We start from the raw sequence: 13,106 nt of genomic DNA, 5'->3' as shown, positions 1-13,106 counted from the left end.
TATCGACTGTTGAAGTCTATTTAAAATATCGTCACTGTTCTGGCAGAAGACACTAATTCGAAAAAATGACATATTGAGTTAGTTATACCAAAATGTTCCTTATTTCAAACTTTACCGTCTGGAAAAACACACTAATTTTTAAAAAATATACATTTACTTAAAAACAGTTTTGTGCAAACGCACTAAATGAAAAATTTCGAATTGTTGCCTGGAAGTAACAACTAATTGAGTTAGTGTTTTCTGCCATAACCATTTTTGCTTTTCACCTTATACTGGCAAGCGACTTAGTGTCTATATTCTCTACATTCTACAACAATATGATCTGAGAGATTGACAGAGCTTGATTAGCAATTATAAATATTGCTTTTAATCATCATAGTCCTTTTATTTATTAATTTATTATTTTATAATCAAAATCGACAACAAGCCACTGATGTATAAAATACATTAACAAGATTATTTACATGTAGTCCAGGTGCGTTACCTAACAACCCGTATACATAATCAGAGAGACACTTTCTTCTGTGATTTGTTTACTTGAGATGATAGTATACACGAAAGGTTATGGTACCAGGTCGGGAAGTGGTCGTGACTTTCAATCCTCACCTCCGTAACTTGGTACTTGGTGAGAATCCCGCGCGTACATCGGATTCGTTGGAATCATATAAAGTTTGTTTTACAATTTGTCTACCTGAGACGATAGTATACACGAAAAGATATAGCACCATGCCAAGGAGTCGACGTGGCTCTCACTCCTCACATCCTCGATGGGCACAGCGAGCGCACCTCTGATTTACCTGCACAATATGATATACATACACGGTCTATTTTGTAATTCGTCTACCTTAGACGATAGCAAGTAATACACGAAAAGTCACGGTAGCAGCATCGGAAGTAGTCGTGAATCCAACTTCTCACTACTTAACTTGTAACTACAATTACACTGTGTGAGCATCTTAGTTTCGTATGTATATGAGAGACGCAGTATGACTTTGTATATTATTTAAAGCTGGCCATTGTCAAGAATATAGGCATGGTGCCATTGTATCCAGCCAGTGTATTGGTTACTTTGGTGTCAGCATCATTCTTCTTCTTCATGGTAGGAACCTCATGGCCGAAGATCATGACTCGTATGGGCTCCACCCCTCTGTATACCGAAATTCGTTTTCGAATTAACTACGAATTCAATATATGCTTCTACTAACAAAGCTCACGTGACTCTTCTAACATGAAAGACGTAGTTGTTTCATTTGTGATATATCTACCCGAGGAAATAGGAAACCAGGTCATGTTTCCAGTCATAGAAGTGGTCATGCCTTTCACGAATCACCACCTAACTTGACTACATGCACATGGCTAATTTTCTATTAAGCCACTGCTGAAACACTTTTTCATAATAATTATGAGAGATGCAATTTATTTCATGATTCGTCTGCAAGAGCCATATGCAGTAACTCAATTGATAATTTTTGGGACAACAAGGTGTCTGTAGGTGGATGTGTATTCGATGAAATTGTTTGCAAAGTGAAGCTGGGCTGCAAAACTTTTTTTGACCGTCTGAATGTCTTCAAAAATGACCCGTGCCTTAAGCGCAAAATGTTAAACCAGTGTGTGCTTCCCGTGATCACAAGTGAGTGTGAAACATGGACCCTAGGCAAAGGAGAGACCCAGAAACTTATAGTAGCACAGCGTGGTATAGAGAAGTGCATGTTGGGCATAACGCGAAATGACAAAAAGCGGAATGATTGTATAAGAAAACAGACAAGGGTTTGCGATGTAATAGCGTTCTCTAAAAACCACAAATCGAAATGGGCTGGATACATAGCTCGAAAAAGGGACAACCGATGATCAGGCCGCTTGATCGATGAAATAGTTAATTACTGCGGAAGTACGTGGCAACGCAACGCACAAGACCGAGAGAAGTGGAATCAGCTTGGAGAGGGCTTCATCCAGCAGTGTATTGATTCAGACTGATGATGATGACTCTAACAATGCTACTTTTCCACCAATGATAGTTACTCTGAAATTCCCTTTATTAATATGTCTTCTACTTGTCATTATTTACACATGTACCTACATAATTGAATACGTGTATTAAATAAGGCTCCAAGTACCAAAAAGTAGTATTGCCTGTATTTACAAAATACCGAGTCATTGCAGTAAAATTTCATGAAGCAGACCTTTTGAAAAATGTAGATTTACAGTGTGAAGCAATCACGGCAGCTTCTATAATTTTAGGTATTAAGAACTCGCAAGTGTCAACACGTCATCGTCAGCTATTTTATATTGAATGCCGTTAACCACTGCAGTGCTACTTACACCATTATAAATAACACACGCCAACGGACTTACAACGTCGACAGGTTTAATTATTTTGACTTGCTTGAGGCACTTAGACTATAATTGAAGTTATTGGCATTGGTATGTAGAACATTTTTCTAAAAATGTCAGTTTTTATTATTTTGGTACTTAGCGCCTTAATTAATACACGTATTCAATAATCTCTACGCTCTATAAGAATATACTTGCAGTATGTATCTATCTCATTTTTTTATTAAAAATACCTAGATAATTTTACGTACTAAAATTTTTCCTTAAAAATACGAGTATGACAATGGCTTTAGAATATTCTGCATTTTTCTCCTGGCAGAAAACACTAAATAACACTTAGTGTAATCAGTGCCGCTGAAAAAGACAAAATGTGTTCTGGCAAAAAACACCAATTCGTTTTTTTAGATACAAATAAGAAAATAAACATAAAAAAAGAAAATTTTTCTTTATTTTTTACTTTAATCTTCTTAATAAATAAACAGTCTTTATTTTAAAGTCATCATTTTTACGATTACTTAATAAACTCACATGATAGACCATTTCAAACATTTTAAAAACTTCAAAGTCAAATTACTCGAAACTAGTATTCTCCAATTAGTGTGTTCTGCCAGAACAGAGACGATATATGGAACTACACAGAAGACAATCTTATCTTTAAGTGCATTTAGGTACTCTTATGCCGCAATTACTTTTCAATTAATTAATAACAATTACACGTCACATACTGATACATGCTGTACTAGTCGACGGTTTCGTCATTCCGCAAAATATTTTGAACGATCACTATCTCTATACATTCAATGATGGAGAGTGCCAACTCTAATGTATTAGTATTTAAAAATTTTATTCATTGTTCATGCCAATTTCTATTAATTTTAACAGTTTCTAAGTGTGTGTACGTTAAAATTACTTGCAATATTGTATTCATAGATATTTTGAACAGAACCCAACCCGCAGACCATAGGTAATACACAATATTCTTATATAAAATACAAAAAACCACGTGAGCCCAACATGTATAGGCATGTAGAAAATGATAAAAAACGTTCATTGAGACATGCGGGTGTCGACGTAGCGCGGTACGAGTGAGGTGACCTCATTGTTGTTCTGGTGATTTCGGCAGATTTGACGTGACAATATTCGTTGCTTGCGCCAGTCTGAGAACATTTTAAATACCAAGAAAAACGACATTACATACTTTTTTCCTGTAGCGGCAGCATACTGTGACAGCACATAACATTATCATAACGTATTTGAACGTTTACTGTTTGACATAGACAATGAGTTGTATTGGGTTGGACATTACCATGTCATTGGCAGCGTACCCTGGACGGCTCTTGACTTCCCTGGCAGTGTGGTCGAGCTCCACATTGCAGGTGGTGCAGGTGAAGTGGTAGCCATGCTGCACTTCCCCTCGGAAGCGGAGAGGGTCTCCGTCGATGATGCCACTGGAAAACATCTGAACATGAGATTGAACGGTTCATGGTAGAAGCATTCCATTGAATAATAACCTCATCCATACCAAGGCTGGGATACGAAGCTGTAAATTTTGATTGTAGTGCTTGTTGTAAAAATGTAATAGATTAAATAATTTGAACGAAATATTCAATCGCAAATCTTCATTTACTGCAGACAGGTTACCGCATTACATTTGAAGATAATCAATAACTGGTACTACTATTGTAATTCGCAATTCAGTGTCTCGGCCTTTAGAGTTAACCTAATTAATATATAGTAAAACCTCGTTAATACGAATTCCACTGGACCGAAAATCAAAAATACGAAATATAACAAATGTATGGAGCAAAAATATCCAAATTAAAAAAAAAAATGATTTTCATTAATTTCGTTTACGATTATAGATGTGCCTACCAAATTTCCGATACAATTCTTTCAAATTAAAATCTGTGCAAATACCATGTGTCATTAATCTATTAATTGAAGTAATATAGGTAGGTATTTACCACCATGTGTTGAGCTAGAATTATAAAAAAATATGAAATATTTATTTTTCCAATTTGTCAACACAATTGTTTGGCATTGGTTCTCTAGTAAAACTATGTGAAAATCCAATAATCAACAATTAAATACCTACAGGCCTGAAAAATGTGAGATATTGTTTTTCCTTTGAGTGGAGTGCAGTTGTGCCTGTCATGACATACCCCGCCCCGCTGTGTGTGTTAATGGGCCATAAAATGTCAGGATTATTTGTATTACCTTAAATAAGTAATTTAACATATTTTAAGAAAAGTCAGTCACAACTTTCAATGACTGGCTCATGAAATAGTATTACGATTTATTGAATATTTTTATATGCCAGGACATTTATAGTCACCCTTTGGCAACTTCAACAAAATTTAATACAATCATTCTAGCCCTTAATATATGTAAAATCCTCATTTTTTTATACGTACATTAATTCTAGAAGCAAGCCAAGTAAAACCTAGAGTCATTATAAATTCTATACTTATTCAATTTTAGTAGTACCGAAGTATGTTAATTACTGACTCGAAGGCCGGCAATTGCCACAGGGCCAATTATTATACAAATATTACGGACTTCAAATATGATTGACGCATCACAGTTGTATGCAAAAATACAGAAAAGTATTCTTTCAAAGTCTCAATAGTACGGGTCAGTTTCATAAAATAATATAACATTTCTACAAAATTATAATTGTATGTAAGACAAAGGGTAGCCAGAAAATGAGCCATAAAGTAAAATAAGTTGTCTCGTAAATTTGTTTTACTGACGGTAGAAATTTTCAAGGATGTTTTATAAATCGTGCCCCCTCCTTGTCATTGTATGGAGCTATTTGACAGGTTGTGAAAATTGGTGAACGTCAAAAATGCTCTGCGCTGTATAGTTTGTATTATTTCCGGCAGGTTGGCCACTATCTTATGCTGCGTATGCGCATATGCCATGCAAGTTCCATCAATTGCGTGACAATTCAGAGCCGCTGAACTTTTTCATTTCATGCATGCAAGCTTGCACGATAATACATACTGAGAGCAGTAAATCCATGCACGTGTAAACGAGGGCTGGGTTTTAATTCCTCAAACAAATGTGGTAGGTACTGTTACACCCCCGTATGGTCCCCATTTGGGGATGTCTCTGTGTATTTGGAGAGGCCCGAGTCGGTATCAAATCCAACAAATAGTAAAGCGCTGATTACGAAAATAAATAATAATAATAGAGCCAAGCCGGCAATGCCGTAGATTATGACCGTTGAAAATATTGCAACATCGCCGTTTTTCGACAACGCTTTCGTTGAAAGTAAAACACAAAATGGCGGGCAGAACGCTGCCAACAGCCAAATCGCAAACGCGTACATTTCGTCCTCCGTAAAATAAATTATTAAAAATGTAACTATTATATAATATTAACTTAAATATACCTTGCTGTTTCCAAAACAATTCCGGTGTGCTATTTGTACACCTCCACATCCCGAATCCAGGCGAAAAACCATACTAAAAATAAAGGTGACAGCTTGTTTCTCACTTTCGAAAATGGAGGGAAATGATAGTACCTAACATACAAGACTCGATATAGAAATTGCACTGTATCAGATATTTAGACAAGGGGAGGAAAATACTTACTTACGACAATATACGAACCGGAAGACGTTTGAATTCATCGTGAATAGTATCCCTCAAACTTAAGAGGGGGCTCAAGAGGAGGAGATTGAAATATAATCTAGTATCAAAAGGACATCGGCGTCGTTAGGACGTTAATTTAAATCGATATTTTCGCAAAAACCACTAATCATCGGAGATTTTATTTAAAAAAAAATATATATTATTGGCATTGTCGGCCGTCTTACACATTATTATTTGATAAACAACTGCACGTGTCCGCCGATCAGAAAACAGGGCTGTCAAAATATTATATCCATTAATATTTTTAAAATGTTAATTTCGTCATAGTATTATTATTACCTAATTCAAATTGAGCGTAGGTTGATACTCAAATACTATTATAGTATGTTTATGATTTCGAGAAAATAATACGATGATATATAATCCATATCAATTATTTGAAAGCAATACATTTGCATGTAGGTACATGTATAATATAGTGAAAAGGTCAGATACCTGTTTAATTTTCAAGATAACATCAAAATTTGTATATACTTACCTAAATGAAGAATATTCGACATTCATGAGTGAGCACGGCTCAAAGCTATGAAAATGTGTTTTTTTCAATTTGAAAATATTTTAATTGTGTATTATTTTATTACAGATTCATAATACGTTATATAACTAATACAACATACTGTTTTTTTCTATGAATAAAAAAGACTGGAAGGAACATATTGTGTCACGGCAATCAAGAAAGACCGGAAAATATGGCCAACAATGCATGATACACAAACATAAAATACACAAAATTACCTATTTAAGTTTACCGCACACGTGCAGACCACACGATATTTGTTTTCGCAAAGTCATCGCTTTCCAAAATGGCGAATTTGGTTGCCAGTTTTTATGGCGATGAATCAGTATGTTCCTTCCTGTCTTTTTTTATTCGTAGGTTTGTTTACTATGTACACCAAGAAATTTCCATTTATAAAATCCAAAATGAGTTTTGGAATATAATGCAACTAAAACTAGAAAAATTCTATCATGGGTGTTTACTTCTTGAATTAGTTGACCCCAGAAACAACAGGTCCATTCCACTACGTGAACCACAGTGGATATTATGCAGGGTCCACATTGGCAACATGTCGCCGGCAACCTCGTTAAATTTTACGATAAGTATGATAATTATCGTAAAATTTCTTAAGCCATTATGATAATTATCGTAAAATTTATCGAGGTTGTCGCGCGACATGTTGCCAGTGTGGACCCGGCATTAGATGCACAAAACTTGAATAAAATATATTATAAATAAAATTTAAAAAGTACAATATAATTAATTGCGTCGACAGCCCTGGCGTCGCCCGCCAGTCGGATGGTCTAATAAAAAAATAATGTATCTAGTGACTGTATGTTAATAATTATTTTTAGGCACTCATGATATAAATTATTTCGCCCATTGCCTTTACATGCAATAATGGTTCTACCTACCACTTGTTTCACTAGTATAAAAGTGAAGTTGCGCAGTCAATAAAAAGTCACTTTCTTTTTATAATAGGCAGACACTAAATTTTACGTTTTAAAAAATATGCATTAGAATTAAACAATACCTATTATTTTTAATACGTAGGTCCTAAACATTACAAATAAACACTATTCATTATTAATGTTTTTTGGATAGCACATGAAATAAAAATGTAGGTAGATATGCATTTCAACATCCTTCGTATGTTTAATTCTCGGACAATTTCAGGTTAAAAAGTTATTAATATATTATTAAGTTTATATTGTGGCAACCACATAATTGAAAATGTCACCATCATATTGGTTGCAATACTTTCTCCCAAACAGTTGATTAACAAATTGAATTTAGTAACATTTACGTACCTACCTATATTAGAAGATATTATTTTTTGGTCACCCCATTCTGTCTTCACGTCGACCGTGTTTATGATTTAAATTTAATTTAGAGACCATTTACATTTGACACAAGCATTGTCGGCGACCTTTGTATATTGCTAGTAGACCAACAATTCCGGACCACATATAAAAAAATCATATTTTCAATTCTCAAGGGCAATTCTGTAGAGCTTACCCTTAAGCAGAATAATATTATGTTAAAATGTCCAAGAATTTGACAGGACGGCGTCTGACAAGGTGAAATATGTAAGTAATATAATATGTAATGTACCAAAACAACGTACATAACTTCAATAGATGGTCAATTAAACGTACAAAACACAATAACTAACCTGTACGTTTGCAATGCTCATAATGATGTCTTTAAAAGACAAGTTGTGAAATGATTTGGTCTCCAGGGTGGATGTCATGTCATCCAATCTGACCAGACATGTTCTGCAAATCTTTTGGCATATTAAATTATCTAGACATAGCGACATTTTGCCGTTTTAATTATAGTGTATCTTTCCATTTCTTGTACAAATTAAGTAAGTAAAAGTAAGTTGGTGGAACGAAACGTCATAATACATGACATATTTATTTTCACGGAGTTGCCATACGTGTGCTTGAAAAAATAATAATCAATTTATTCCCATGTATTTATAAAAACTTTTTCTTAAATTTTTTTTTCATCGTATGACCCCTCTAAATATATCAGTATCTACTTGTAAGTTTTATTCTTAATGTCATGTTGTGAACGTACTGAATTAATAATTTGTTGTGTACTCAACGTGTCTTTTTTAAATAAATAAAATAATTTATTGCCAGTGAAACTATATACATACATTATTCGAATTTGACTTTGAAGTCCTTGGAGATACGGTTTGCTCTTTCTTCTTCGCGTGAGGTTATATTCTACTAATTTATTTTCCTTTTTCTTGTCGTTGGTCATTCCTTCCTTTTTATTTACTGGTCATACCCGCGCGTCCATTTTTTATGTAGGGGGCTTGGGACCCCTTTGTCTTCATTATGATATGGCTCAAGGAAGCAGGTAGAAGTTACCTGGACTTCCAAGTCAACATGAATAATGAAAGGAGTTTTACCTACCAATAAAACTCTTATTATTCATGTTGACTATGAAGTCCTTGAGATAGGGTTTGCTCTTTCTTCTTCGCGTGAGGTTATATTCTACTAATTTATTTTCCGTTTTCTTTTCGTTGGTCATTCTCCCCTTTTTATTTACTGGTCATACCCGCTTGCCTTTTTTATGTAGGGAGTTTGGCATTCCTTTGTTTTCATTATGATATGGCTCAAGGAACCAGGTAGAAGTTACCTGGACTTCAAAGTCAACATGAATAATAAGAGTTTTATTGGTAGGTAAAACTCCTTTCATTATTCGAATTTGACTTTGAAGTCCTTGAGATATCTGTTTGTTATCACCTGGTGTTGGGTATGCCAAATTCCTGTATGTGACAATGATTCATTGACGAGGTATAGACCATCGTGACTTTCAATGTATATAGTTTAATAGAGAAGTTAATGGGTTCTTTTCCCCTTCTGATAGTGGTGTGTCCATCGTTCTCTGGTAGTTGTCGTGAAATGTCGACACTACGCCAGTTACCTCTCTTTAAGATGTCATCTATTGGGTATATTTACTGTTTAAGGAAGCCACCACTGAGCGGACACTGCCTGGTGGTTCTTGTACACCTGCTTCCAACAGTAATGACCTTATTCAATTCCCTATAACTGTCCTGGTGGCTAGTTTTGGTGGTTCTTTTGAAGATATAAATAATTCCGAAATATCCTTCCTCTCTCCTTGGGTTTGACATGCAGACGTGTTTCCGTAACCAGAATACTGGGTCGATGTTTTGACACGTGGAAGCGCTTAGCTTCCATTCCGATTGACGATGCTTGGCGGTATCTGTCTTTGCGCAAAACATTGGCCATACAATTATGTGATCACCTTTATCCACTAATCCATTGTCTACTATTACTGAGTAGTGTGAGGTCATGAACCCTTCGTCCCGATGCGAGAAGCATGCAAGCTGTCCTACGAGACATTTCGAGAAGGTTGTACTCCACCGGTGTTGTTTTCCTAAGATGATCTACCACTCGTCCTGGATCCCAAACCGGTGGTTTGACAGGTTTCGTTTTGTGTACCGAAATTGCTTGTAACATATTGTGTTGTACTAGGTACCTCGTTGATGGTGATATCTACAATGATAATCGGTTTGCAAAATGTGGCTATGGCTGACTTATGCACCAGGATGGTGTTGTACGACAAACCCTCCATGTTGTGCAAGTAGCCTAGGTATCTGGCCAATTCCATTGGTTGAGGGCTATTATGATCCATTAGGTTCATGTTACACCATGTTATTGTCTTCCATTTGATCCAAGCTGGTTGTAAGTTGTTAGAGTCGAAGGCCGCCATTTGGAAGCAAGGAGTGCCCTTTCTTCCACCATTCAATTTGATGTTATTTCCCCCTACCCGAAATTTACCATAGTTAAAGGGACAGGTCCTGGGTCCTTGGAGGTGGACGGTTGGTCTCCATACCTACTAGTGTCGTATGTAGGTGAGGCATTGTATAAGGAGGTACTGTCGCCCTTTTTCGTAAGTCCACTTCCCAAAAGCATTGTTTCCAGCTCGGTGCCACTAGTAAGTACTTCCCCTTTGCTGAGTTCAGGTGCGCTAGGACTCGTGAAAGTAAGTTTGGTGGGGGGAATATCCACGCAAGTCCTATACTCGGCTGAAGGCGTCGTGAAACAGCGCACCACTGTCTGTAACGTCTCGTGACACATACGTTGCAACGACATGTGCTGTTTCGCTTGCGAATAAATCCACCTCGGAAACACCCCATCTTTGAAACAGGGGGATGGTTGCGGTGTTGATGAGGTGCCACTCGGGAATGAGTTGTCTGCGGGAGAGATGATCTGCCACACAGTTGTAATTTCTGCGGAAGTATTGTGCAGTAAACGTGATGTTAGCTCGACTGGTAAATACTAGTATCTGTCGGCATAGGTTTAGGAGGTGACAGATTTTGTGCCGGCCTCGTTGTTGATGTATGCCACCACAGTTTTGTTGTCTGTCTGCAGAAGCAGATCTGATCCTATGATTGATTGTACCCGAGATTGAATTGCAAACATTTCCTTCATGTTGGAATGCCATGCCATGCTAACTGGTCTTGTTCCCACGTACCTGATAGGTGGTGTTCTTTCAGTTGGGCTCCTTAGCCTGTGTCGGCTGCGTCTGTCGTCAGGAAGTGATTGAATGTCGTTCTGTGTGTCAACTATGAGGAGCCTATCACCTGGAGCCACCACATGATGTCCTGTTAGGCCTGTGGTGGGATTGTCGCCTATTGGCGAGAATGTCACCTCGACAATATTGATGACTGGAGCTTTGTAGCCGTCGGCAATGCAACCTTCCTCGTGGAGGTAAAATGCGAAGTTAAGTCGCCCCCAGAAGGGATTGAACATGTGCTTGCCTGAGGGACCAACTGCCTTTTTGTACCTGCGTTGTGTCAAATCTGAGGATCCTATCGCCTAGGGCCACCACATGATGCCCTGTTGGGCCTGTGGTGGGATTGTCATCAATTGGCGAGGATGGGACCTCGGCCATACCTGGACAAACGCGACACGAATTATTAGTATTTTTACTGTCATTAGTTACTAATCAATCAATATAAAGACATTGAACATTACAACGATTATTCTAACCTTGTATAACAATAATAATTATTAATAAATGTCTAACCTAGTATGTTAAAATTATTAAAAATTTTAAGTTAATTTTGTTTGTAGGCAAGAAAATTTTATTGCTTGTTTCGCCATGGTCCATTGCCGACTCAAGTAGAAAGCCCATACAATTAGAACGACTGGTCCTAACTTTCCGCCCCTCCCGTTGTTCTCTATGGATGATCAGTCATTACCAGTCATTGTTCAATAGAGTGCACATACTGACGCGTCTGTCGTGTTCATTAATACACCTTCTCCAATAATGTAATGCATAGATCAATGCTACATATTTTATGGAAATCGATATTACCACCGGTTTTTGTGTGAAGACTAGTCTGACTTTGACAGCTGATGAATAACAGGAATGTATTTTATTTATAAATACTTAACACTGATAGTTCATAATAATATATTTGATTTGAGAATTTTTTATAATTCAATTTGAAACGAGAAAGGGCGAATCAATATATCAAGCAATCTGGCATCTGATGTTGACAGCTGAACAGAATGTACAAAATTGCATGTACAAAAAGATATGCTCAAGCTTTATTAATCTAAAGATGGCGCTGCATAGTCTGAAAAAGGCTATCGTCACGGCTGGTTCCGTCCATAACATCATAGCTAATATTATCAGTGCTGCCAACCGTACTAGAATTAGAGTATTTTGTACTATAATTTTGGTCCGCGTACTATGTACGATATAAAACAGGTATAGTACGCCCTAAATACTATAAATTTGAACTTCGGAAAAAAATGTAAGTACTAAAATCTCGATATTTACGTTCGATAAATTGGTGCAAAGTACTATAATTTCGCAGTATAAGAAGATTTGGAGTTTTTGGTCTTTGGAGTCTTTGGTTTAAAATAAAATTTATTGAATTCTTCGATGAGCATTTTTGGTCGGAAGAGGTACCTACCTAAATAAAAAGCGGTCTCGGAGTTTTTCAAATTCTCCGTTATTTTTTTTCTGAAAAACAAAAACCCTATAAGATGACAACGCGTACTATATTTTTTTCTCAAATACTATCATTTTGGAGACTCAGTACTATAATTCCACTTTGAAAATATGGCAACACTGGCTAATATACTTTTGTCAGTTTTGACCATAACATATATTAGTCTATGGTCCATAACGACAATTATATTTACCCATATGGTATTTCGTTATAATTATTATATCTTCGAAATGGATGCTATAAAACGTGAACCGGGTGTAAAAAGATCCGATGGCGAAGGGCAGCAATGGCTTGATTTACCCACAGACCATTCAAATAACCCTGATGTCGGCATTTCTATCAAGCAAGAGAATATCGACGAAGTCAGCTATTCATTTGAGGTTAGTTTTTAAAAAGTTAAGCTGTCTCATTGCGTTAGTTTCGTTTATTCATGATAATATGGAACATAACAGAATAATAATAATACTATAATATATTTATATGACATATTATGTCGTATTTCTAAAGCGAATCTAAATTAGAATGAAGAAAACCAACAGAAAGGGCTCTATGTTACGACCGTACTCCCTGGATAAACGTCAGATTTCTAAATTCAATACTTGAAAGCATC

The 13,106-nt window shown here is 36.3% G+C and overlaps 2 protein-coding genes across 5 annotated transcripts in view; one reads left to right on the top strand and one right to left on the bottom strand.

Moving 5' to 3' along the window:
* LOC147080122 (LIM and senescent cell antigen-like-containing domain protein 2) overlaps positions 1 to 8,430 on the bottom strand; it is a 40,127-nt gene extending 31,697 nt beyond the window's left edge. For all 4 annotated transcript variants that reach the window (XR_015070814.1, XM_085948318.1, XM_085948299.1 and 1 more), the window contains exons 1-2: positions 8,162 to 8,430; positions 3,638 to 3,779 (exon numbers count right to left, since the gene is read on the bottom strand). Coding sequence is in view for 3 of the 4 variants with exons in the window: in XM_085948318.1 (XP_085804444.1) it covers positions 3,638 to 3,640 (3 nt within the window). In the remaining variant the exon portion in view is untranslated. The remainder of the gene's footprint in view (positions 1 to 3,637; positions 3,780 to 8,161) is intronic.
* Positions 8,431 to 12,668: 4,238 nt separating this feature from the next.
* The window catches only part of LOC147080120 (uncharacterized), a 34,573-nt gene continuing 34,135 nt past the window's right edge, over positions 12,669 to 13,106 (top strand). Inside the window, exon 1 of the mRNA XM_085948172.1 lies at positions 12,669 to 12,876. Coding sequence (XP_085804298.1) covers positions 12,694 to 12,876 — 183 coding nt within the window. The 5' untranslated portion in view covers positions 12,669 to 12,693. The remainder of the gene's footprint in view (positions 12,877 to 13,106) is intronic.

Source organism: Rhyacophila brunnea, unplaced genomic scaffold, assembly GCF_057557595.1.
Source record: "Rhyacophila brunnea isolate RB1 unplaced genomic scaffold, BYU_Rbru_1.0 scaffold_1, whole genome shotgun sequence".
Lineage (NCBI taxonomy): Eukaryota > Metazoa > Arthropoda > Insecta > Trichoptera > Rhyacophilidae > Rhyacophila > Rhyacophila brunnea.
This window is presented reverse-complemented; position numbering and strand designations above follow the sequence as displayed.